General features: G+C 43.8%; 1 protein-coding gene across 1 annotated transcript in view; it reads right to left on the bottom strand.

Moving 5' to 3' along the window:
• NID2 (nidogen 2) overlaps window positions 1-16,898 on the bottom strand; it is a 63,673-nt gene extending 46,775 nt beyond the window's left edge. Inside the window, 5 exon segments of the mRNA XM_014462816.1 lie at window positions 277-1,019; window positions 7,119-7,351; window positions 15,696-16,004; window positions 16,646-16,792; window positions 16,794-16,898. Of these exon segments, the coding sequence (XP_014318302.1) occupies window positions 277-1,019; window positions 7,119-7,351; window positions 15,696-16,004; window positions 16,646-16,792; window positions 16,794-16,898 (1,537 nt within the window).
• Window positions 16,899-25,938: the final 9,040 nt, after the last annotated feature.

The following is a 25,938-nucleotide window of genomic DNA, read 5'->3' as shown; positions in this document are numbered from 1 at the left end:
TGCTGGCACGAGCAAGCCAGTCTTCCCCTCTCGCTCCATGAGGCCCATTTTTTCAAAACATGATTAATCGTCAAGGGATTCCAAACAGAATTTGCCTGCCAAGATGTATTTGGCAAAGGAAAGATACTCTATCTCCTGAAACATGCGTTTAAAAATCAGTTCCAATCTTCTTTCTGCTGAACTTTCCACGTACTCGCCTGAGAGAAAAAGCATGAGTCCCTGCAAAACCAGCATTTTTAAAATGGGATCTTAGCACCCGGTTTTCTAACCACTTACCCCCAGTGTTGGAAGTGTTATCTTCCGCCCCTTCCGCGTGCCTCTCGTGATCCCGTGGCGCTGTGTGACCTGGCCTGGCGTAACTGGGCAGGACCACCTCTCCTTCACCGTCGGCCGGGCCAGCACCCCTTTCGGAAGGCAGCGCCCCTCCATCTACGTCTGGCTGGATGCTTCTGTTTTCAAGGTCGGGAGGTGGGGCTCCCTGGGAAGGATCCAGTACATTTTCTTCTCTCTCCGACGGAGCCGGGCCTCTGGTCCATGGCTGTTCCGAAGCCTCCACCTGGCCTCTTCTATCTAGGGCGGCCATCTCCTTCACACGCCTCCCTTCTTTGGTATGAGAGTCCAAGGAGGCAGATTCTGTTTCAGGATGGAATGGCCTATTTCTGGGTGTTGGATGCAAAGGGGAGTCCAGGTAGGAACCTGGAGGAGAGACCCCACCCCCTACAGGCCTTGAGTCAGCCTTTGCGTGGAAGGAAGCATTGATATTGCCATGGCCTTTCAACACCTCCTCCGGTTCGCTCGGTGGGTATTCAGTTTCCTCCTCATTCTCACCATAATAATCCAAATCGTCCTCACTGTAGTTTCTTTCCAGGGCTGCAGCATGGCTGAAGGAATGCTCCCGGGCAGCTGAGGAGCGGGCTTGGGAAAGGGATCCTCCCACTGTTGCTGGCCTGACATTGTCCAGTGGGGAGACGCTGCCGATATGAAAAGCCCACACTCCAGGAATCCCCAGGTTGCTGTGTCTAAAAAAAAGGGGGACAGTGCATTTTAATAAAAGTGGCCACTACCCATCTTCCTACAAAGATGAGCAATTTATTTTAAAACTAAAAGACTATCAAGATCAGATTCAGAGTTTTCCTGGGTGTAGAAAAACCAAATAAAATGAGACTTACATGTTAACTAAAAGGATGATACTGGAATTTTGATATAAACAACCTCTTATTTATAGTCAATTTCAAAGGCTGTGTTTCACAGAATGCTAGACTGCTCTACAATCCACATTTTATCTAAAATCTGGCTGACTGAAAACAAAGAGGGAATGCAGAAATATTTATCTTTCTTCTACTTTTAAGAAAACATATGCTGCCCAGCCTGTGTGGCTCAGTGGTTGAGTGTCAACCTAGGAACCAAGAGGTCACAGGTTTGATTCCCAGTCAGGGCACATGCCCAAGTTGCAGGCTTGATGACGTGCAGGAGGCAGCTGATTGATGATGATCCTTGTTCCTCTCTCATCAATGTTTCTATCTCTCTATTTCTCTCCCTTCCTCTCTCTCTCAAAAAAAGAAAAGAAAATGTATGCTGAAAAAATTTTTGCCAAACAATGACTACCACATGCTTTTAAGAGTTAGTTATCTATCAAGTGCTTAACTTTCTTCAGTACAATCTACAAGGCAGGGGCAGTGGTCATGCCCAATTATATAGAAGAGAAAATAGGTTTAGAGAGGCTTACTAACCTTCTTAATAATTGACAGCTTGGATTAGGCACTAACACCAAAATCCATGCTCTACATTTGGGCTTTATATTATTATAAAATAACTAGAGGCCCGGTGCACAAAAATTTGTGCACTCAGGTGGGGGGTTTCCCTCAGCCCGGCCTGTGCCCTCTCACAGTCTGGGACCCCTCAGGGGATGACCACCTGCTGGCTTAGGCCCACTCCCCAGGGGATTGGGCCTAAGCTGGAAGTCAGACATCCCTCTGGCAGCCCGGGAGCCCTCGGGGGATGTCTACTTGCCAGCGGGGACCAGGCCTAAGCTGCAGTCAGACATCCTTAGTGCTGCAGAGGAGGCGGGAGAGGCTCCCACCACCACCGCTGTACTGGCAGCCGTCAGCCTGACTTGTGGCTGAGCAGAGCTTCCCCTTGGGAGCGCACTGACCACCAGGGGGCAGCTCCTGCATTGAGCGTCAGTGTGTGTCATAGTGACCAGTCATTCCCAGTTGTTCTGCTGTTAGGGTCAATTTGCATATTACCCTTTTATTATATAGGATTATTATTCTATGTAAGAAAACAAATACTCTATAATCAATCAGCACTTGAATTATTATAACTCTACAACATCTGAATTACCATACTCTACAGAATGTTAAAGACATTTCACTGCTTAGTCACATGGACCAATTAATTAACTAATTCATGGAGAATGGTTAAGTCAATGTAAAAAAATTCAAAGAAATACAACTGAACAAGTCTAAAATGTTGATCAACCGCAGAACAAAATTAAGGGGAAAATAAGAAAGTAGTTTAATCAAAATGCCACAAATAACGCCCCAGACGGTTTGACTCAGTGAATAGAGTGGCAGCCAGCGGACTGAAGGGTCCCAGTTTGATTCCAGTAAAGGGCACATCATGCATGCATGATTCCTGGCCCTGGTCAGGGTGGGTGTGGGAGGCAACCAATCGATGTCTCTCTCTCTCACATTGATGTTTCTCTCTGTGTCTCTTCCCCTCCCTTCCACTCTCTCTAAATATCAATAGAAAAAAATATCCTCGGGAATGAATATCTCTCTCTCTCTCATCTGTCTATCTCTGTTTATCTCTATCTCTATGTGTATGTGTGTGTGTTATTGTTATTATGGTTGTTGCTGCTGCTGCTATTCTAAGTAACTTAGGAAACAGGAATATAGAAAGCAAAACTATGATCCTTTGTGTAATATGCTATGCATTGTAAGTTCTGAGAATTAGTGTTGGTATTTCTTGGCAAGCAAATAAGGAACACTAAAGAAGATAAGAGAGACCCCTGAAGATATGAGGATACTGAGTTTATTATCACATCCGAGGTGTTGCAGCTGTGAAATTTCCTCTTGATGTTAGAAACAGAAAACTATAAAAGCTTCAAAGAGTAGGAAAATACAAATTATGGCAGATAAAAGCCAAATAAAATAACCTTCTCATTAAATATAAATCACTATCTTGGTTTTGTCATGGTGCATGATGGGAAAGTAACTAATGTGAGTTTATCCTAAAGTCCAAGGTCATTTGGAAAGCTTAGTGATGGAAAGATTTTATTTCCTAGAAAGAAAAACAAGACTACAAAATGGGATGACCGTGGCATCCTCCCTGGGTTGTTGGGAGGATAAAGTTAGAAAATCACATAAAATGCCTACCATGGGGCCTTGCACATAGTAAGTACTTAGCAACTACTGTCTTCCAGGAAATAGAAAAGTGTAACTTCAAAAATGCAGGTGTGTGCATTCATATTCAAATGTTCAGAAGATTTATGACAAACACACTATGATTTGTATAATGTATGACCGTTGAGCTTATAACAATGGAACAAGTTTGAGGAATACAAAGATTCCACTGACTAGGAAAGTAACTTAATTCTTTAGAGATGTATACTGAAGTATTTGGAGTGAATGGAATGATGTGTGTGACTTACTTTAAAATACTTAAGCAAAAAAAGAAAAAAATTGATGAACATGGCAATGTCAATAACTTGAATTTAGATCACAAGCATTTGGCTGTTCATTTAGCTACTCTCTCCACTTTTCTCTATTTTTTTAAATTTAAATAATGAGAAGTAAAAAAGAAGATTTAATTGAGGAACATTTCTATAATTTGGAGGTAGAGAAGACCTTTCTGAGAATTACTTCAAGACCTGAAATCATAAAAGAAAAGATAACTCTCAACTTGTAACTTCTAGATCATGAGTATCTTTAAAGATGAACAACTGGATAAAAATAAGCACAGCATAGAAGAGGACTGAGATGTTTACCATGTTGTTGTGTTTTTTGTTTTTTGTTTTTCTGGTTTATAAGCGTTCTTTGTAAACACCCCAACAGAAAATAGCAAAGGATATGGACAGATACGTCACAAAGAAGATAGATAAATGGCTAATAAACATATGGAAAGGTGTTCAGATTTACTAGTAACCAAAACAATTAGAGTGAAAATAAGAACATTTTATACCTCTCGGATTCACAAATATTGAAAAGGATAAAAGCCTATAGGGAACAGACACTGCCAATCACTGCCCTGCATTACTGGTGAGGATATAAGTTGGTGCAATGCTTCTGAAGGGCAATTTGTTAATACCCATCAAAATGTGAAACTTAATACGTCCTTTTTCAGAAATTCTACTTTTAAGGGAAATGAGAATCTGAGCAATGTAGAGGGTGGGGCAAACGTAGGTTTACAGTTGTTTGTATGGAAAATAATAAGTAATAATACAAGAATAAATTCTGCTTTACATACTCACAACTGTAAACCTACTTTTGCCCCACTTTGTATATTATGCTGTTTACTGCAATGATATTTACAACAGGATAAACCAGAAACATAAAATGTTCATCGATAAGTTGTCTTAATAATACAGAATAGATATGATACATGTTTTAGTAGCCTCAAAATGATAATATAAACAGATATTGTACTGAAAGAGGCCTATAATATCATTATAGCTTTTAAAATTTTTTACATATACTGTACCTAAAATTCTGGAAGGACTGTTAACACTGGTTATCACTTGAAGTAGTGATACTGGTTAATTTTTTGCTTTTATTTCATATTATTCTGCATTGTTTATAATTTATTTTGTTTTTTAATATTAAGCATGGGTTACACTTAAAGAAAAATCTATTAGTCATTTTGGCCCCATAACTATTCTGCTCTCATCAAGCAACTCAGAAGTTTCTGGGAAGCATCAAAGATAAAAATGAGGGAAGGCATGGAAGGAGGTAAAATGGAAGTGTGTGTGTGTGTATTCTTTTTTATTTTACTTTTTAAAAAAGTTGATTTTAGAGAGAGGAAGGAAGAGGGAGAGAGGAAACATTCATCGGTTGTCTCCCACATGTGCCTCAACTAGGAATTGAACTCACAATCTGGGTACATGCCCTGACTGGGAATTGAACCTGCCAACTTTTGGTGTATGGGACGATGCTCCAACCAACTCAGCAACCCGGTCAGGGCTGTGTATGTAGTCTTAGGGGCCTTTATGATTGTAGTGGGGGAGCACAACTGCTTTTCTGACAGGCTCTTTGGCTCCTACCACCTCCTGCGCCCTGTGCTGGGAATTGTTGATCTATTTGTCTGTCAACCCTGCTACAGGGCAAGTTGCTAGTGCAGGGCCTGTGCCTTAGACACCTTTGTCTTTCAAGCGCTTGGCCCCCTGTGAGCTCTCCATAATATCTGAGGAGCAGAGACTCTGGCCTCCAGGGTGGGAGAGTCAGGTGGAACCCAGGGAGCAAAAGGAAGGAGCGAAGTTTTCTCCACCAGAGGCCTAGACTAAAAGGCAACCTAGATGGAGACCTACAGATGCACGAGAATGGAAAAGAAAACCAGGATTCAGCACAAAATAAGTGGCTCAGAGCCCCAGTCTTGTGCTTGAATTTTGGCGTTGCCACTTAATAACTGGGATTATAGGCAACTTAACTTCCCTAAGCTCATTTGTCAAGTTGAGACAAGAATCTAACTTACCTCCTAGGATTCTTGTGAGTTTTAATTAAGACAGCCTCTAGAAACTGTTTAGCACAATGTTTGGTGAGTGGTTAAGCTCTCAATAAATGTTAGCTCATTTCCTTAGCATAATGCTCTCCAGTACCATCCATGCTGTTGCAAGTGGTAAGAATTCCTTCTTTTTTATAGCAGCATTGTATTCCATTGAAATAAGCCAGTCAATGAAAGAAAAATGTCACATGATCTCACTCATTTATGGATAATTAAGACCATTATAAACTGATGAACAAAAATAGATACAGAGGCAGAGCAACATCGAACAGACTGTCAAACTACAGCGGGAAGGCCGGGGAGGGTTGGGGGCGGGGTAAGAGGTCAACCAAAGGACTTGTATGCATGTATATAAACATAACCAATGGACACAAGACACTGGGGGGTAGGGGAGGCCAGGGGAAGGTCAAGGGGAGAAAAAAAAAAGGAGACATATGTAATACTCTTTGTAATACTTTAAGCAATAAAACAAAAAACAAAAAAAGATTAAAAATAAAATAAAAAATAAAATAAATGTTAGTTCGAGTAACCATATTTGGCTACAGGGCCGGTCCTCGGTAGCTGAGCAGAGCAGACGGCATGCAAATGTGCAAAGTGTTTCAATACCCGGGAATACTCTAGTGAAACCGAGAGGCAGGAAGGGAGGCTACGCAGCCAAGGTGTTCTGTCTGGCTTCAGCATCCATATTCAGGAAAGGAATAAAAGCAAGTATATTTTTAAAATTCATAGCTATCAAGAGGTGCTGCCCCTATACTGGCGTGATGTGGACTGACGAGAACTGAACGGGCTTGGATTGCATGAGCAGAGTAAACCGCCGATGGGACTGAGGGACGTGCTCAGCCCTGGCTGCTCCATGGAAAACCAATCGCTGTGATTTCAGATAATAAAGCCATAGCGAAACCATGACACTGCTAAAGACCTATCCGTCTATTTGTTTACTTGTTTCCCAAATTACTTTACTCTTACTTAACTTTCAACACGTTATCTGTCTAAAAGACTAAAATCACAGCATCTCCTTCTGTGAAATAATTAACCTGGAAAAACTTCAATCTGGGCAGTTATATTACTGGGTATTTTTATGTGGTTCCAAGAGCAATGTTTTCCATAGCAAACCTCAGTGGCTCTGCAAACACACACACACACACACACACACACACACACACACACGCACACATACACACACACAAGTTCTGTTTCAGGTATCTTTAGTCAACAGGGCAAGAAAAATAAAGGACCTTTTATATTTGGTGGCCTTGCTCCTCCCAGGGTCTAGTCTAGATGCCTTACTCAGAAACCACCAAGATATTATTTAATGGTCTTATGACCACCTGGGTTTGAGGAGCTCCAAAGGGTCCTTCCATTCCAACAGGAAAGGGCTTAAGCCCTCGGGCACTTACTGGTAGAGATTTTTCACAGATTGTTCAGTGCTAGTCAAGCTAAAATACGGTCCTTCTCTCTTCAGGTCATCGATCTCCCCTCGGCAGAAGCCCACCCGGGCTGGAAGCTCGAGCTGGACATTGTAGGACTCTTTGGGGCGCGTTCCAAAGAAATGAAGGCCATTGACAGGATAGAGAAAGAAGGCGTAGGTATCGGACTCATCGTATGCCAAAACTACCTGGAAAGTATTCAGCTGTGGGGAAAAAAAAGGAAATATTCTTAATAAAACAAACAAACAAAAAGACAATGCAAGCAAAGCATCATAAAGTACAAAGGGTTTTCCCCCCTCATTAGGATTTCTCCAAAATGTTTTTATACGTACTATTCTTTTAAATTTCCTCTTCAAGTGACAATATAATTTTATAAGCTATGTCATATATAATCACATTTTGTCAATTCAGATTAATAGTTGAAATATGTATAGGTAAAAAAACTGGTTAAAAACATAATACCTTTTAAGGTATAAATGCTCAATTTCAAACCTCTTTCAGAGCTGAGAGCAAGCAGCAAACTTACCTTGTTCATTCCCACTGCCCTAGTTTCCTGCCCTGGGCACTCATCTGGATCATTCATTCATTCACCTATTTATTGAATGCCCATTGTGGGGAGACACGGTGTTAGGCACTGGCTGATCAAAAGACCTCCTTACTATTGCCTCACTCTCTTTTCTCTTCCATCCATTTCTCCACACCCCACCAGAGGAATAGAAGAGGAAAGAGAGACATAGAGGCTAATGAATCTGCCTAAGGTCAGGTAGCTGGCGCATGGTGGCAGGCCGGCCAGCTCAGAGTCCAGGTCCTATATGACTAGGCCACCCTAGCTGCTCCTCAGCATGCCATTCCAGGTGACGTGCACCCTGCCGTGAACTCCCTCCGGGTTCAGATCTGCTGTATCTCCGTCAGACTATTTAACATTCCCCATCTGTCCCGTGTACTCTGATGCCCCTGTATGTGCACTCACATTTCCCTGAGACTGAAAACCTCCTAACCCTCTGGTGCTGCCCCTTGGGGTGTGCTGTGATTCCGTGTAGATCGATTTCTGTCCTCTGACCCTCCGTGACACCTTTGGGAGTGTTTCTAGCTTGCAGTCACCTCATTTTGCCTGGTTAGTTATTTATGTGTTTGCAAACCCCATCTATTAACTCATTTGTACAGTATAATTCTAACAGCCAAGTGCCTATGAGCACCCGGCATTATGCTTGGTACTGAAGAAGCAAAGGAGCAGGGGACCGGGACTGTCCAGGACGGTCTTACATCTTACCAGAGGGAGACAGCCATGGCCAAGATTCTAGGAGAGTTATTGAAAGAGGAAGCAGAGGCTACAGAGGAGGTTGTAGAGGATAGGGAGGCAAAGCAGAGGAGGCCCAGGAACGTTAATAAACACAGCAGGAGCCAGAGCAGACCAGAGAGGCCAGAGCTGAATTAGCCACAAACTCAACACCCAGGTCCTTATAGAATTACTCCTTAAAATTTGCTCTCATATTTTCAATAAGACATTTTTTGCCTTTATCCACATGCAGCTATGTCCCCTGATCTCGCCAAAATGACCTGTTAATGGTGTTTGATTATCTAAAAAATATGTAATATTTAGGCCTCTGAGAAAACCTCTCTCACTAAATCCCACTCCTTTTATAATTTAGTAGGGAACTGGAGAGGTATTTATAAATACCACTGCTTCCTAAATAATGTGACTCTTAAAAACATTATTTACTAGTCGGTAGTGTTATTTCCCCCAACTTACTAACTCCATCAAAATTAGGCACAGAGAAGGGCATCACAGTTTGCTAAATAAAACAGCAAACAAGAGGAATGTGCCCTGCCTTTGGTTCTGTCCGGTATGGTGCTCTCTCCTAATGTTAATTCTTCCTTCCATTGTTTAATTTCGAAGTTTAGTTTTGAGGTTTTGCTTATAGGACAAAGACACACAGGTCTTTAAATGCTTTTTAAGAGAAAACAAATTGACGCACAACCTTGCTTTCAGTTCTCTGACATTGAAAAGGTCACCTTGCTTGGCTTCGCTCTTTTCTTTCTTGAAGGTCACACACTTAAAGAGTTAAGGGGAGCCCAGCTGGCTTGGCTCAGTGCTTGAGCATCGACCTATGAACCAGAAGGTCATGGTATGATTCCTGGTCAGGCCACACGCCTGGGTTTCGGGCTCGACCCCTAGTGTGGGACATGCAGGAGGCAGCCAATCAATGACTCTTCTCTCACTGATGTTTCTATCTCTCTCTCCCTCTCTCTTCCTCTCTAAAATCAATAAAAATATATATTTTTAAAAAAGAGTTAAGGGGAGGGGGGCTGGTATATTTGCTATTGTAGTTGTTGATTATTTCATCAGCAAAACTTGAGTTTTCCAAAAACAAAAGGCAAGAGATGTTTCCTAGAATTTCTCAAAGCTGGGAAGCCAGAGCTTCTGCATCATGTCTATACATCATGTAATATATATACTACGTCATCAATTAATGTGGATCCAGGAACTTTCGAGTTTTACTATAGTGAGAATAAATAAAGCTCAACTAGGGAAAGAAAAGTACTCCAGGAAGGAGAAAGAACCTGTTTCCAAAAGCTAAGCCTTCAAAGCTCCTGGCATTGATTGCCCACTATAAACCTGAGATAGGAAGAAATCCTGGTTCTAAGTTTAGAGACATTCTAAGAGATAAGGAGGGTCTACAGATTGTGAAGGAATTGAAGGGGGGAGGGGGAGGGAGAGGGGAGGAAAGGACACAGAGCTGGGAAGAGGAGGGTCTGACTTTTTACTGTGGGGTCTGGGCATTTAGCACTTTATTCATTCTTTCAGTCAGCCAGTCAACAAATTCATTTCAAGGAACATTTACTCAATGTCTTTTACACGCCATCCCTGAGACAAGCACTAATTACAGATCTCAAGCATTTAATCTATGTGTCTCCACGGAGGCAAATAAAAGAAGAATTTTAAAATAGAATTTAGGGTCCCAAAGTACGCGCCAAAAGTTTGACTACTTAAAATCCACCCACACACCAAATGATCACTTTTTAAGTTCTCACCCGGTTCCAGAAAATTCTACATCTTATTGCTAAAGAGTGGCCTTCACAAGTCCTGAGGGCTGCTCCTCCTCCCAAGGCACTCGCTGACTGGCTTCCAGACCGGAAAGGTCTTCACATTCCTAGAGACAAGCCTTTGCAAGAACCCCACACGCTCTGTCTCTGAAGGGAAACCCTCAGATGGGCTGCCCAACCCCACAAAAGGGTCACAGGTTCCCAACTCCCCCAGGATCCCAGAGAGGAGAGAGGGGCCTTCCCAGGCAGAGGAGCAGCACAGACAGGATCAGGGCCAGTGGCTGCGGAGCTGCAAGGTTTCTGTCATCCTGTTATCAGAACGAGAGAAAAGCCAGAGCCCTCGGCAGAAAGCAGGCAGGAGTCTGGCTGTCCTCTGCAGGTATAGGATATCACCCGTCAATATTGCCTGGACCCTCGCAGAGCCAAGCTGATGGATATCAAACATACCCATCTAATGCATTTAACTAATTTGTCATCTGGCAAAAAATCAGGGTAGTGCCAACCTGACCCCAAAGGGCCTGGCCTATAGTGGCTTACAAAAATAACCATGAAAATTAGTCACTAGAGGGTGCCTCCTAAAGGGGTCGTAGTTTTCTCTCTTCCTTAGGGTCGCATGCTTTCCACAGTGCAGCATCTCTGACGTCTGGCCTCCAGAGTTTGGGGTCAACACTAAATGCCATGCCTTGGCATAATCCTCCATCGCCCACTACCTGTACGATACTGTCACACACATGATTTTCCCTCATTCATTTTCTGCCTAAATCCTACAGAGCCTGCCCCAAATCAAACGTAAGTGCTCAGTGCTATCATATCCCTTCCTGACCTTTAGTCTTCAGCAGGACGTCAGCATTTCTTTCATCAATTTCCTTATCTGTCTCATTCTGTATGTCCTCACCGCTATGCCTCAGCCTCAGGTTAAACTCTTTTCAGATCGACTGCAAACCTCCCCTCCTCTGGACGTCAGCTCCAGAGGTCAAAAAGCGGCAACAATGTCCTGCTTTTACCTCGAATTTTCTCTGTGGATCCAATGCCCTCCATCGATGGCCATCAGCCTTTGAAACAAGTCAAAATACCTCAGGCCCCACAGGGGCCTCCAATGGGCACCTTTCTGCTCATCTTATGTGACTGCCCCATGACTCCTTCACCCATTTTTCCAGCCTCAGCTCTCCAGCCTTCTCCCACACACCCTAGCTCAGGACTATCTCTCCTGCTGCCTCGTTCTCAAGACCCATTCTTTCAGCCCAACTTAAAATCCAGATCAACAAAACATTCCCTGTCCCACACAGATCTGTGTAACCCCCGTCCCTCCAACAACAGCAAAGCAATACTCCCCTTCCCAAAAAATGCAGCTAAAATAAACACTAGCTCTCTTTCCGTCAATGAGTTCTTTGATGTCAATACCGTGACTTCTTTGCTCCGTGAAGTACCTATGACAGCTCAAGGAATCTCAGATGAACTGAGTTGATAAACACTATTTGTTCCTATTTTTAGATGCAGCTACATCTTGATATCCCTGCAGTATCAGCTACAACATCCTGTCACACCCACCTTGAATATCCATGGAGAGAAAGGGCAACAACTGACGTTGTTTAAGTAGTAAAGACGCCATTCCTCTGATATCTTCAAATTTCAGGTAACTTTGCAACATAAGGTTAATATGCCAAGGTTTAAGAAAGCCATGTAGAAATCCTTCAAGCAAAGTAGACAATTTGCCAAAATCTACCTCCAAAGAACTATTAAAACAAGAACTCAAGTCACAGAGCTCTTTAAAGTATTCAGAACAACCTTCAACACGGGTAATTGAAAAAACATTCTTTCTCTAAACAGAATCTTTATCTCCTTTCTAAATGAAACAAACTCTGAAGCCAACTCAGCATATGGCAATGTCCAAAGATGGATTTTAATTAGAAAAGTGAAAGAGAGATGGAATCTACAAATCTTCCTGCACTCCCCACCCCAAAAAAAGCCTGGATGGAAACTGCAATTTGGAAAACCTTGTATTTAAAGAGTCCTTATGTAAAGGACTTGCATCATAGCATCCTTGCAAGATCGAGAAATAAAAGAACCAGAACCTGGTCCCATCAAGCCAATGAAGGGGAACACAGATTGGGTGAGCACCCACACCAGATGGGTCTAAGGCAGTGGTTCTCAACCTTCTGGCCCTTTAAATACAGTTCCTCATGTTGTGACCCAACCATAAAATTATTTTCATTGCTACTTCATAACTGTAATGTTGCTACTGTTGTGAATTGTAATGTAAATATCTGATATGCAGGATGGTCTTAGGCGACCCCTGTGAAAGGGTCGTTCGACTGCCAAAGGGGTCGCGACCCTTAGAACCGCTGGTCTAAGGGCTGGCAGTGGCTACATAAAAATGTCACTTTAGCTCATTCTCACAACAATCCTGTAAGGCAGGCATTGCTACTCCATTTCACAGCTTAGAAAACTAAGGCTAAGACTGAGTCATTGTTTCTGAAATCACTGGATAACATTTCATAATCACTTTTTCCTTCAAAATGGTTTTAACTTGATTGTCATTGTCTTTACATCACCCGGAAAGATGGGGAAGAGAAGCATTACTCCCACACTACAGATGAAATTGAGAAAAATAGTTAACAAAGTCATGCTATCTGTATTTTAATTTTTGATTTCAAATAAGCCCTGACAAAATTGGAACTTAAAGCTGTAGCGTGATTTCCTCCCCCCTATTCATCTCATTCAAGTTAGTCTTTCTATTCCGTGTTGAAAAGTAAGGCAGATACAGCTGAATCTCTCCAGAGTGTTGGGATACTAATTTGCATCAACAGTGTCCATCGTAGCACATTTCATTCCAAGCTCAATTTTCCTTTGAACGCATTATGGTTCCTAGGACTCTCCTGGTACTAAGATCACATCAAGACAATAAAGCTCCAGCCTTATTTATTGGGAGTCTTAGGAAAAGGCACAACTATTGTGTCTACCTTCATCACTTGTGCCAACGAAATGGGTCTTGCGTGGAAAAAAAAAGTCTGGGTAAAAGCAACAAAAAAAACCCCTAAGAACCAATAAATCTGTATTCTAAACCTACCTTTGCCTCACTAAGAGCACAAGCCTGGACAATAGCTTTAACTTTTATTTGCCATTATCTGTGAAATGCAAATGATAAGTCATGTGGTACTTATCTTGTAGGATTGTTGTGGGAAGACAGTATGATAAAAATATTGTTATCAGAATGAACTAGATAACTTATACAAACAACCTCTATAAGTAGTCAATCTTTCCTTTGTGCCCTCACCTTTTCAATACAATCAAAAAGAGTTCTCTTAACAAAAACTATCAATCCCCTGCTTTAAATCCCTCAAAGGTTGCCTATCGCCAAAGAACCAAGTCCAAGCTCTCAGTACATTATCTGCTAATTCCCACCTCATGGCCTTTCCGGCCTCCTGTCCCACCACCCTCCTCTTCAGTGGTCATATACCACACATAATGCCCCAAACACATTCTACTCTACAGCACATGGCTGATATGTCATAGACTATCCTTTTGGGAATGTTCTACTCTGCTCAACTCAGACTCAAAGCTACTTCTTCATTGAAACCTTCCCTGATAGTGTCTCCTAACCAGAGAGGGGTAGTGTTATTCTCCATAAGTAAAAATGCTACTACACTTATCATATTGAATAATCATGAATGTTCCTACTAAATTATGAGATCCTTGGGAGTAAAGAGTATGTCCTTTCATGATGGCTATGTCAGTCCTGATATACAGTAAGTATGCAAAAAAGGTTTGTTGGATGAATAAATCTCAACTATGCTTAAATGTAAATTACTTACACACACATATGAATATGGCACATATAAGATATATGTTTACAATAAAAGACTGGAAGAAAATAAACTATTAGCAGTGGTGACCTCTGGTTAGTGAAATTATAACTAATGTTTATTTTATTTTCTAAATGTTTTATTGTAAGTATGCTATACTTAATTTTAAATGTTTTTTAAACTTATAAACAAAAATGAATGAATGAATGAATGAATGCAACATGATGGTGGGGGCCATACCTTACTCAACTTTCTCCAACTCTTTACCTAGCCCAATGCCCTACACAAAAGAGGTGCTCAATATATCTGTTTAAATTCAATATATTCTGTTGAATTGAATAATTAAAATGTCAAACCATGTATTGTTTACAAAGTATTCAATAAACAAAACTAGATGTTGCCTGACCCAAAAAAATGAGTGGCCAAAAAATCATAAATTTGAACAACTTTTATTTCTAAATCTTTTTTGCTTAGTACAGTCTTATAGCAAATACTTCTCTTACAGAACACATAAAAATGGCCACCATCTTGAAATACTCAGGGAGAGTGGGCAAGCTACTTAGTCTCTCAGGGAAGAGATGTAGCATCTTTCTGTAGCTACGAACCACTTTGATGAGTTAAAATAGAGATAAATTGTAAGCGTTTCAGCCCTTGGAGTATAACACTTTTGATTCAAGTCTAATTTCAATGGAGGAAGTCCCTACCTACTCCAGGAATGAGGCAGTTTACCATTTGCCAAGCCGCCCTGACCCCACCTGATGTCCATTTGGTTGCTGCCAAGCCTAAAGGCGGGGAGCTTGGGTTGCTCCTCAGGTAGAGACTATAAAACAAATTGAGGACAGTCTCCTGGAAATGAGGGGGCATGGAAACCTGGAGGGCAAGTTGGCAAAAGCTATCAATAACCTTATAAAAAGTTCATCCCCCTGGCCCACCAATTCCAAACCCTAAAATGTCAACTGAAGACATGCGCAAAGATTTAGCTTTAAAAAAGTGCTTCACAAAATTAGGTATAATGATAAAAAATTGGAAATAACCTTAATGACCACTGTGGTAAATCCAGTGGGTGGAATATAATGCAGACTTTATAAATAACGTTGTAGAAATAGATTTACTGACACTGAAACATATTCACAATATACTATTTAGTGAGGGGAAAGTAGGCTACAGAACAGTATGTGCACTGTGAACCCATCATTGTTAATAGAAAATGACAGATAAATATAGATATTGATAGAGGGGGGAAAAAACTTCTGGAATAAACAGGAAAAATGTTTAACAGTGGTTATCTTTGAGTGGTAGGAAAATGAGAGGCTGTTCTTTTTAAAACTGCCTGTATTTGCTTATGTTTTTCTTTCAATGAACATATAATTAGAAATAATTCTTGTATACTTAGAGGTGATTCTTAAAATAAACAACCAAACAGTCAACTGCCTTGTGCTCTGAGGGCCTTCAGCATCTGCACTGGGGCCCTCTCTTCCTCTAAGCACGTTCTCCTGCTAGAAGGGACCACCTCTCAGATCCTCAGTGGAAGCCTGACGACTTCACATCCAGGCCACTTCAGCCTGGTGCCACCAAAGGATACGTCAGGTTCAGCTCAAGACCAGACTCAGAAAAGACTCCAAGTCGCTCCCTGGGTTCCAGCCCAGATTCAAGCCCATCCCTCCACAGGCTCAGCAGCCAAGCACCCCTTGTCACTTACCTCTCCGGAGGGCGGCATCCCGAGCCTGGGCTCCTGGTAGGCGCCCACCTGCTCCCAGGTGGCCAGGAAGGCGTGGGTGGGGGTGAAATCCGAGGCGGTGCGCGGGAAGCTGGTGCGCACGTAGCGGGCGGCCAGGTCCAGCACCTCGGGACTCGAGTCCTCGCGGTACAGGATCCTGCCTCTGCCCTGGCTCGTGTCGATGTCGGCCAGAAAGGGAGCAATGGCCGGGAAGTCCGTGGGGAAACCATCGTCCACATACTGGGTCTCCCTGGGGAAGTCTTGGGTGGAGATGATGCCGTTGGTGCCGACCTGGGAGAGGAGGGGGACAAAAGGTGGCGGTCGCTTGATCTGCAAGGAGCCCGAGGGCGGCCACCACAGGTCCAGACATGCACGCCCACCCGGCTCCTCAAGGAGGGAAGGGAACCGCCCCAGGCATGACGCTCCCCCTTCCCCAAAGCCTGGGAAGCCAACTCCTGGTTCAGAGCAACTCCGGCCTGTGTCCCAGCCGCCCACTCCTACCCTACCACCCGACGCAATAGGTCCGGGAGCCCTAAAACTTGTTCGCATATTTCCTTCCTTGGCGCACAACCCTGGAGAAAACCTCCAAGCTCGTGGCGGGAGCACCCCAGCTCTGCAGACGGGCGCAGCCTTCTCGCCTCACTGGCAGCCCCACTGGCTGCCCCAGCAACGCTACCTTCTTCTCTGCCCGGACGCTCCAGATGCCGCGAACAGGTCTAGCTCTCTCACTGGAGGCAAGGAACGCCGCGGGTCCCGCAGCAGCATCGCTGCAAAGCCTGGTCCCACCCCAGGGGCGCTCGGGGACAGCACAGCGTGCGCGCTATTCCCTCCCCTCGGAAGTCAGGGTTCGGTGAGACCCGCACTGCACGGACCCCTGGGGAGGCGCTGCGGGAAACCTGCCGGGCCCCGCACCCAGAGGGGGCCGAACTTACGTAGAGGTAGCTGAACTGAGCTTCGTAGAAGCGCAGGGGACTCGCCAGCTTCACCGCGGCTGAGCTCTCGTCGTCGCCTTCCTTCAGGAGCTGGTCCCCCCTAAACTGCCCGTAGGGGAAGAGCCCGCTGGGGTCCAGCGCCGCGGCCCAGGGACAGCAGCAGCAGCAGCAGCAGCGGCGGCGTCGGCGGTGGAGGTGCCAGCAGCGCCAAGAAGCGCCCCGCAGCCCCGGGTCGTTCCGGTCCCCCCCGCATGTTTCGCTCGGCCTGGGGCTGCCCCGCCCGCACGGTCCCCGCCCCGGGCCGGCGAGTCCCACTGGCGGCGCCCGCCCCGCCTCCAATCATGGGTCCCCCGCGGGCTTCGGGGGAGCGGGCCTACCCGCCCCTCTCAGAACGTTTGATTGGCTGGGGCCCCTACACGGGGAATCATTTACCGGGTTCTGAAGAAAATTCGACAGCAGCCGCCACATCTGGTTCTCGTTAAAAGTTTGCGAAGGCAGGGGTTGCGGAAGCGGCCCCGCTTTTACCCCAGGCGAGGTGAAAGCCCCCGGCCGGCGCTGCCCGGAGCTGCCCCTGCTTCTCCGCCTCCGCTCCCCGAGATCTCCCGGGGCACCCCCTCCCTCCCGTCCGGTCCCCGCGAGCCCCGCCCCCGGGGACCCAAGGGCCCGCTAGGACTGGAGGCAGCTGCGCTGTAGGAGGTGACCTCAGCGCCAAGGGGGAACCCCGCGGGGCGCGTGCCCCCTACCTGGCTGGCAGCGCCAGGGTGTGTGCCGGGGACCCAGGGGCCCCTTGTCCTCGAGGCCAACCCCTAGGGCCGAGAAGCAAAGGGAACTTGTCGCAGTCGCACCCTCTTTGACCGCTTCTCGCCACCCAGAGAAGTCCAGTTGAGAAGCGCGTCTTTGTACGAAGTCAGAGGGGCTGACTCCTAAGTTCCGTCCAGGTCATGAAACTGTTTACCTTCCCCGGGGAAAACCGCACCCGGGAAGAACATGAAAAACGACAGTGTGTGATCGGTTCCGTTTGGGGCGTGGGATGAGGCGTCCCGTTTGGGCATCAAACAGAGGGGCGTGGGACCCTGGGTGTCTCACCCGCTGTTTAAGGGTGTGGGTGTCGGAGCTGCCCTCGCCCTCGCACACAGAGGTGGAACCCTAGGACTGGAAACCCGCACAAACCAGCTGCGAGGGTGTGGAGGAACCCCATCCACCATAAACATTCCCTCTGTGAAGCATCAGGAGCCGGACAAGATTTTATTACCATTTTTATTAACAAGACCTTGAAATTTCCCAGCTAGTCTGTTTTCTCCCTCCAGTCCCCCAAGGGGTTCTTGGAAGCAAAAAGAAGGTAAAAAGAAGTAAAAGGCAAACCATTGGAATTGCTTAAGGGACGCTCAATAGCTAGATTTTTTTTTCTTGTGAATGTTTATTCCAGTTGTACAAATCCTCTTGGGCCCACAGAGCCAAGCCCTAACATCGTTGAGGATATCAGACTGTGAGGTTCACAGAATCCACACAAAATGGAAAATTGGCCCAAAGCAGTTTGCTTCCACAGACTGTGTAGAGTTGTATATTTGGTGTTACAACATGCATTTGTGCTTGCATAGATGTGTTCTCATTTCTTTGGGGCTAGGCATTTTCCAATGTATTCAGGAAATGAAGGCTCAATGACATGAGGTGACTTTACTTGCCCATGGTCACCTAAAGTTACTCCTTCATATGAAGTCCTTCACAGGCTTTCTAGCTTTTCCAACTCTCAATTGAATATGCAAAGTGTCCCCTCAGGAGTTCGATCACTTGCTATGATGTGCACTGACCACCATGGGGTAGTGTGAAACAAAGGAAGGCCCCAGCCAGCAGTTGGCAGCCAGGGAAGGGAGGCCCTGGCCTGCAGCCGGAAGGCCCCAATCAGTCCTGATCGCCGGCCAGGCCTAGGGACGCTACCTGTGCATGAATTTCGTGCACCTGGCCTCTAGTATAATAATAATAATAGCTAACATTTATTTAGTGGTAAGAAGCTATTTATTTAGTGGGTCAGGCAGACAGACCTCAAAATGGCCTTCAATGACCCCCCTCCCATTTCCTGGTGATTATTGCCTTGTATAAGCCCCTTCTCTGGAGTGTGGGCCGGCCTACTGACTTCTAACTCACATAATGTGGTAATCGTGATGAGAAGTCACTTTAACGATTAGGCTACATCTGTCTTGATAGCATATCTCTTTCACTGGCTTTGATGAAGGAAGCTGTTATGATGGAAGGCCAACATGGCAAGGAACTGAGGCAGCCTCTGGCCAACAGCCAGCAAGGCACTGGATTCTTCCAGCAAACATGTAAGTGAGCTTGGGAGTGATCCTTCCGGGTTATGTCTTGAGATGACACCTTAGCTCTGGCTGACGCTTTGATTGCAGCCTTGTGAGACCCTGAAGCAGAGGACCCTGATAAGCAGGGCCCAGATTCCAGACCCACAGAGACTGAGGATTTAATAATTGCATGTTGTTTCAAGCTGTTATGGTTTGGGATAATTTGTTAGGCAGCAATATATGTGATACAGCTAGACCCTATGCTAAAGTAACTAAGAATTAGAGGGGTAAACACACACACACACACACACACACACACACACACACACACACACACACACACACACCAGTTATGGTTACATGGCTGGTAACTACCAGAGCTGAGATTTGAACTCAGATCTGTCTGATTTCTAAACCTCTGCTCTTAAAAGCACTAAATCATCTTGCAAGAAAGCCCTTTGAAAGGTAGCTCTAGCTCTAGCCAATCTTTCAGTTGAGACTTTAGCTCTCAATTGCAATCTCCTATTTTTATGGTTTGGAACATCTCACATGCTAGTCCCTATACCTATGATGCTTTACCTAATCCATCTCTCTCATCGAGTCAACACTCATCGTAATTCTTGAATCAAAACCTTTCTCCTTCATGAAGCTTTTCAGGAAACCACAATCTGACTTATAAGCCTCTTCTCCTTGTTCCATGTGTCCCATCATCGTGTCTCCATCACACAAATCTCTATCACCCCTGATCGTCACATGTGCCCCTCACCACCCCCACTGCACTTTGAGGGCGGGGGCTTTGTCTTATTCATGTCTGTGGCAAGGCCTGCCTAGCTCACTGGAAGAAGCTTAAAGAAATGTTTGTTGAATGAGTAAAGGCAAACAAGCCAACCTGGGGCTAGGATTTCTGTCTGCTGGCTCAATAAAACATTCTTTCCCCTCCCCCACCTTTCCTGCTAACCTGACCTGAGTTTTCTAATCCTCTTTCCCAGGCTGCCTAGCAGCTCACCTACCATTGCTCTCCATTCTTTCATTCATTCATTTAACAACTATTTCCTGCAGGTTCACCATGACAGACATAACTCTGCAAGAAATAACCGAGTACAAGATGTGACCCCTAACCTTAAGGAGCTCATGATTGGGGCACGGAGCAATGTTACAATATAGCACGGATTTAGCTAAGCAGGAAAAAGGGGGCCCTTGAACCAAGAAGATGTTACTAGTTTTGAATCTGATGCTGAGTACAAAGTAGATCCAACAGGGAAGAGGCTGGAATGGATCCCTGTTGGCATAAAGTGGCTGAATTCTCCTTGAAATGTGAGGCTTTGGACCGCTGTGCTTGAGCAGACATTCCTTTGAGCCCTTATTCTAATATTTTTAAAAGACTCTATGGCACCAGAAGAGTGGTTTCTCCTTTAAAATGTCACCTTGTGTCTCTGGGGAAAGAAAAAATTTGTCATAGCTATTTCACCGGTCAGAGTAAATACTGAAGAAATGCTTCTCTTGTATCCACAGTTCCAGAGTAGAATTTCCGTGACCGGCCTGCCTGGCTAAAAAGGCAGAGGCCCCTTTCAGGCCAAAGGTAAGAGAGGACTTCAATAGTCTTCACAGTGGATCTGAGCATTGCTTGAGAGGTAAGATTATTTTAGTTGCAGGATTTTTATCCCAGACAGTACCAGACACCTTGCCAGTAGACCTCAGCAAGATCCTCCACAGTTGTATTTTTTGTGTGGTTATATTTCTGTTACAAATACCAAGCCTTCCAGTATGATAGTACTTGTTATTTTAATCAAGAGAATGAAAACACATTTGCTCCACAGTGTGGCAAATAGATGTGGGTATTCAAGAGCCAGTTCTATGTATAGCACTGACTGGTGTGTATACATGTTTGTACTGGAGGTAGGTTTGGCAGAAAAGGTTCTGCTTTTTGTTGCACACAGTGATTCTTTGCATAACTTTATTATCCTTTAAATTCCAGGGCGGGTGTGTGAGCATGTAGAAAAATTAGCCCGTCTCCGCAAACTTGGGCTAAAGTGAAATTATGTTAGGAGGATGAAAAGCCATTCACTCCTCAGAAATTGTGAGAATGTAGGGCATCCTCCTACACCCCACCTACATTCTAATGACCTCCAAATATATCCCAAGCCCTAAGCCTTCACTTGAGTTTTTAATTTATTTCCAACTCCCTGAATATCTCCTTGGGATGACACCTCACACCCACATCCAGGAGAACTACATGCACTAAGAATTTCAATTAATGGAAACAATATCCACTCCTTCTTTATTACCTCCTTCTCCCTGACAGAAATCTACTCGAGAAGTAAGAAGATGACTGCTTTCTCAGCATCTCTTGCAGCTACAGGTAGCCATCTAGCATAGTCTTCACCTAACCACCAGCGGTCTCTGGGAGGCCTTTTACATTAGGGATTAAAGGGAATAGTTTCATTTTTTCGCCATCCTTGCTGCCTTAAACGTGGATGTGATAGTTTAAGTTCAGACAGGCACCTCCTGACCAGGAGGTGACAACTGTGAGGACGAAAGCATGGCAAAGCAAAAAGAGAAAGGAGATGAGTGCCTGAGCCAGTGAATAACTGCTCACCTCCAGACTTCTGCTTATGTCAGAAAACCCCCTATTGGCTTAAGCCCCTGTTCTATGCAACAGTACTCAATTCTAATTGAGACTTTGCTAAGTCCTTTCTCTACATGCATCTAAAGCACAAATCAACCACCCCATGTTCCTTTGGTAGTTCTCCCTCACCTTTAGGGTGAAACTGAGGCTGCCCATGACTGTGAGAATGTGAGCCAACCCATGAGGGCAGGACCATATCTTTTTCTTTCTAAATCTCATGGGTCTAGCACAGTACCTGGGACAGTCTTCTGGGCTGTTTAATGAACCATTGTGGATTTGAATTGGGGAAAATGTTATAATGAAATCTTTCCTAACTCCTGTAGTTTTTCCTAAATAATCCACTTCCCGATTCTTCACATATTTGTTATATTCTGGATTGTTTCTGGAAAACAGAAATTAAATGGTGTGGCTTTTATGTCGGTAGATAAGATACCTTCCCTGCTCATCATATTTGGAGGAGTTATTACTAACAGCATTATTTTCCTCTAGAAAGAATGGTGTAGACAGGCCAGTATTGTTCGCTCTCCTCTTCCAACTGCTACAGCAAGCACAGGCTGAAGCACCAAGTCAGTACTGAATTATATAACATCAGTCTCCATCTTCTTCACAAAGACTTCTCTCCCCACACAGACTCCAAGTTCCTCAAAGGTTCTACTTTCCACTTCCTTTAAGACTCCTGCAGCTATCTAACACAATGTTCAATAAATAAAGGCTGCTCAATTTCTATTGAATTGAATGACTGCCCAAGAGTGACCTCAGTATGTGCTATCTCCATTGGGTAGTGGCTGTGGCTGTGTTTCCAGAGGCTGTTGTCTTTGGCTCCCTCTGTACTTCTTTCCTAGACATCCTGTGCTTCTTACCACATTGAGTCACCTTGTTTCTGTTGCAAGTAACCTGCTGGCGACTGTCACTTCCTCTGGAAGTTAGTGCATGAATCAGAACAATGCTAATAAAGCCAAGAATAATAATAGCAAGCCTTAATTAAACCTTTATAATGTACCAGCTTCTAGTTAAGAACTGTATGTGTATTATTTCATTAATCCATTGAGCATGTCCAGGTTGTAGATAAAGAAACTGAGCTGAGAGGGATAAAGCAACTTGATCAAGAATTCAGGCAATGTGACTCCAGGACCCAAGCTTTAACCTCGTAAGACTGTGTATCTGATTCTCTCATGGACCAGTCACATTGCTCAGTAACATGATTGTAGACCAGTCGTGGGCAAACTATGGCCCGCAGGCCGGATCCGGCCCGTTTGAAATGAATAAAACTAAAAAAAAAAAAAAAAGACCGTACCCTTTTATGTAATGATGTTTACTTTGAATTTACATTAGTTCACACAAACACTCCATCCATGCTTTTGTTCCGGCCCTCCGGTCCAGTTTAAGAACCCATTGTGGCCCTCGAGTCAAAAAGTTTGCCCACCCCTGTTGTAGACTATACCTCTAATTCTGCAAGCCTGATGAAAGTAATTAGTTCTAATACTCCCTATCATTTGTAAAGTTGGAATTTTGTTATATTTTTTGAGCACCAACTCATGCATGCTTGAGAATTATAAATATCTAACTTGGTAGAGAAAACATGACCCTTAAGGAGTTTGCAATCTAGATTTGGAGATAATAATAGCTATAATTTATTATGCAGTAGACACTGTAATATATTATTTGTAATCCTTACAACAACACTACAAGATAAGGAAAATGAGATTACAAGATAAGGAAGATGAGATTCTGAGAATTTAACTGACATGCTCAGGCTACAAGAGTTATTAGTAGCTGAGTTAGGAGCTGATGGTCCCAAGGGCCACATCAAATATAAATAGAGTTGTGTTTCATGCATCTGTTGACAGGAACCTGGTTCATAAACCATCCAGAATGACTGTGAGCACCAAAATGGGCCAGAAATCCTCCAAACATGAACATCTGAAATAACAACAACAACAAACAAACAAATGAAGAAAAGACAGAAATGTGAAGGCTACAAAATCTCCTCAGTCTTTGATTCCATTAATATATTGATAGATCATTAAGCAGCAGTATGACCATATCAGACACTACCCATGTTTCTTCATATTGTAAAACTGCTACCAAGATTAGCATGGGTAAGAACAAGCTCTCAAATTCTAAATGATGTAAAGTAGGCTATGGGACTATGTCCCATGCTGCCCCTCCCCTCCCCTTTTTTTTATCTTAGCAGGGACATGTAACCTGATAAAGACACTCCATGAATTGGCTAGGGTGCCTTTTTTTCTTTCTTTTTTTCTTTCTTTCTTTCTTTCTTTCTTTCTTTCTTTCTTTCTTTCTTTCTTTCTTTCTTCCTTCCTTCCTTCCTTCCTTCCTTCCTTCCTTCCTTCCTTCCTTTCTTTCTTTCTTTCTTTCTTTCTTTCTTTCTTTCTTTCTTTCTTTCTTTCTTTCTTTCTTTCTAATCTTTATTGATTTCTGAGAGGAAGGGAGAGGGAGAAAGAGATAGAAACATCAATGATGACAGAGAATCATTAATTGGCTGCCTCCTGCACGCCCACTACTGGGGATAGAGCCTACAACCTGGACATGTGCCCTTGACCAGAATCCAACCCGGGACCCTTCAGTCCACAGACGGACACTCTATCCACTGAGTCAAACCAGGTAGGGCTGGCTAAGGTGCATTTCCACAGCCAATGTAAAGAGGAAAAGGAGCCCCCTCCTTCACACTGATGGCATAGTTTTATTAGCAAAAAGCTGGAGCAGACTTCAGAAACAGCTCCATCTCTGGATGAGCCCTAAGACAGGTGGACCACAAGGGTAGCCAGTGAAAGGACCAAGTTAGCATAGGATCACAATAAATGAGTATCTCTAATAAGTCAGCTTATTTGGACTTTACTTATGAGCTAGCTTATGTTGGCAAGGACCACTGGGATGTGGTCTTACTCCAAAGCAGATGCTCTACAGCTGTGGTTCTCAATAACAGCTGCCCATCAAATCACCTGAGAAAATTTGAAACTCTCAAAACAGAAGCCTTGGCACCAGAGTCAGGTATCAGTATATTTTAAAGTTCTCAAGATGATTCAAAATATAGCCATGATTAAAACCCACTGCTCTATAGGCACCTTAAAAATAGCTTACGCTGGTCACATTGACCTGTTTATAAGCGATTGATTGTTTGAACCTAATCTCAATATTTTTTTCAAGATAAAACAATCTCTTCTAGAGCTTATGGTTCAGAGCAGTAAGGTTTAAACAAACCCTTTAAAAGTCTGAGGAGATTCAATATATTTTGGAGGACAAAAAATGGCCTGACCTCTGTGGCCACTTCTATGAGAAAGTAGAATGATTTCTAGCCTAGGAAAGAATAAAGGGAGGCTTCTAAATTTCCCAATCACCTGTCAACTGTGTTAATGTGCATCTATGGCCTTCGGAGCTTTCTTCGATGAGCCACGCTGCATACTGCTGTGTCAGGTACCAGGCAGGGAATTTAATCAGGAATTAATCAAAATCCAGCCCTCAGCAATAGTTTCTTGGACATAGCTGATGTTTAAAACACAGCCTACAGGATACATTCTCTATATTCCATCCCTATATTAAGTTATATCATCAGAAATAAATGTACTTGGATTATTTTATCTTACTGCCGCCAAAAAATACTTTGACTGAATTAAAATTTAATTTATACTTTTAACTTTTATAGAAGTTAACTTTATGAGGTAAGTCAACTTGGTATACAATTCAGTATCTTTCCATATAAATCTATTCAATAATATCTATTTTAATGTGTTTTCTCATATAAAGATACAAGAAAAATGGCTCCTAAAATTTGGGGCCAGGAAAAAGTAAGTGTCTCCAGCCCAACCTGCGTGTGTCTTTAATTAGACACTGAGTTCCACAGAAATCACGTAGTGCCAGCCCCAGAGCCCAAGAGTTAAATCCAGAGCTCATTTCATTTTAGGAAAGCATTTTAATTAGATGTCAATTCTCGAAGTTCATTGTGCCGGACACAGAATGTGTCACTTTTCACACCTACCCAGGCATCCTCCTGCCTCCCATTGCTATTCAATTACACCGTTTCCCCAGACACTGGACCTGGAAACCCCAGTCACCTCTATTTGACTTCCCACTTTCCCATCTCATTGATATTCAATTGCTGGACAAATGCCATCGACCATAAATACACAAACATCAAGAATTTGTCTGACTGATAAGTGTTCCCAGCCCCCGGTGCAATACCTGACACATGGCAAATGTTCAATAAACATTTATTGAACAAATTAAAAAGTTCAAGAGATTTATTTCGTTATCTCCTAGTCTCTTTAGTCTTTTGGCTCCTTCCCATCCTCCCTGCCATCACTCAAGTGTAGGCTCTTACCACCTTTCCTTGTTATTAAATAACACGCTAATCTATCCTG

The sequence above is a fragment of the Myotis lucifugus genome, unplaced genomic scaffold (genome assembly GCF_000147115.1).
Source record: "Myotis lucifugus unplaced genomic scaffold, Myoluc2.0 scaffold_191, whole genome shotgun sequence".
Classification (NCBI taxonomy): domain Eukaryota; kingdom Metazoa; phylum Chordata; class Mammalia; order Chiroptera; family Vespertilionidae; genus Myotis; species Myotis lucifugus.
The sequence above is the reverse complement of the archived record's forward strand: the minus strand, read 5'-3'. Positions and strand labels throughout refer to the sequence as shown.